Raw genomic sequence first — 300 nt, forward strand, 5'->3', positions numbered from 1 at the left:
CACTACCTCTCACTAAGCACAACAGAACCTCTTCATTGCGGGCCAATGTTTGCCTGATGTCTTGAGAGTGAGTTGCCAAAAGCCGTAAAACATCAACAGCTCCCGGTATAAATTCTACAGTCAAATCGAATGCTTCTTCATGCTGAAATATAAAAAATTAAAGATTATATTTAGAGTACCAAAGCATACCAGAAAAATCTATATTGTTTTATAATCCTCTACCTTATATACATCCATTTACTTGGAAGTATACTTACAGCTTCACATGTATGTTTTGTTTTGTGAAAATATACATGGTTA

The 300-nt window shown here is 34.3% G+C and overlaps 1 protein-coding gene across 1 annotated transcript in view; it reads right to left on the reverse strand.

The window, feature by feature from the left end:
• Positions 1 to 300, reverse strand: part of LOC119593981 (rotatin-like) — a 50,058-nt gene that overhangs the window by 39,824 nt on the left and 9,934 nt on the right. The window contains exon 16 of the mRNA XM_037943003.1: positions 7 to 142. Coding sequence (XP_037798931.1) covers positions 7 to 142 — 136 coding nt within the window. The remainder of the gene's footprint in view (positions 1 to 6; positions 143 to 300) is intronic.

Source organism: Penaeus monodon, chromosome 33 (assembly GCF_015228065.2).
Source record: "Penaeus monodon isolate SGIC_2016 chromosome 33, NSTDA_Pmon_1, whole genome shotgun sequence".
In the NCBI taxonomy this organism is placed as follows: Eukaryota; Metazoa; Arthropoda; class Malacostraca; order Decapoda; family Penaeidae; genus Penaeus; species Penaeus monodon.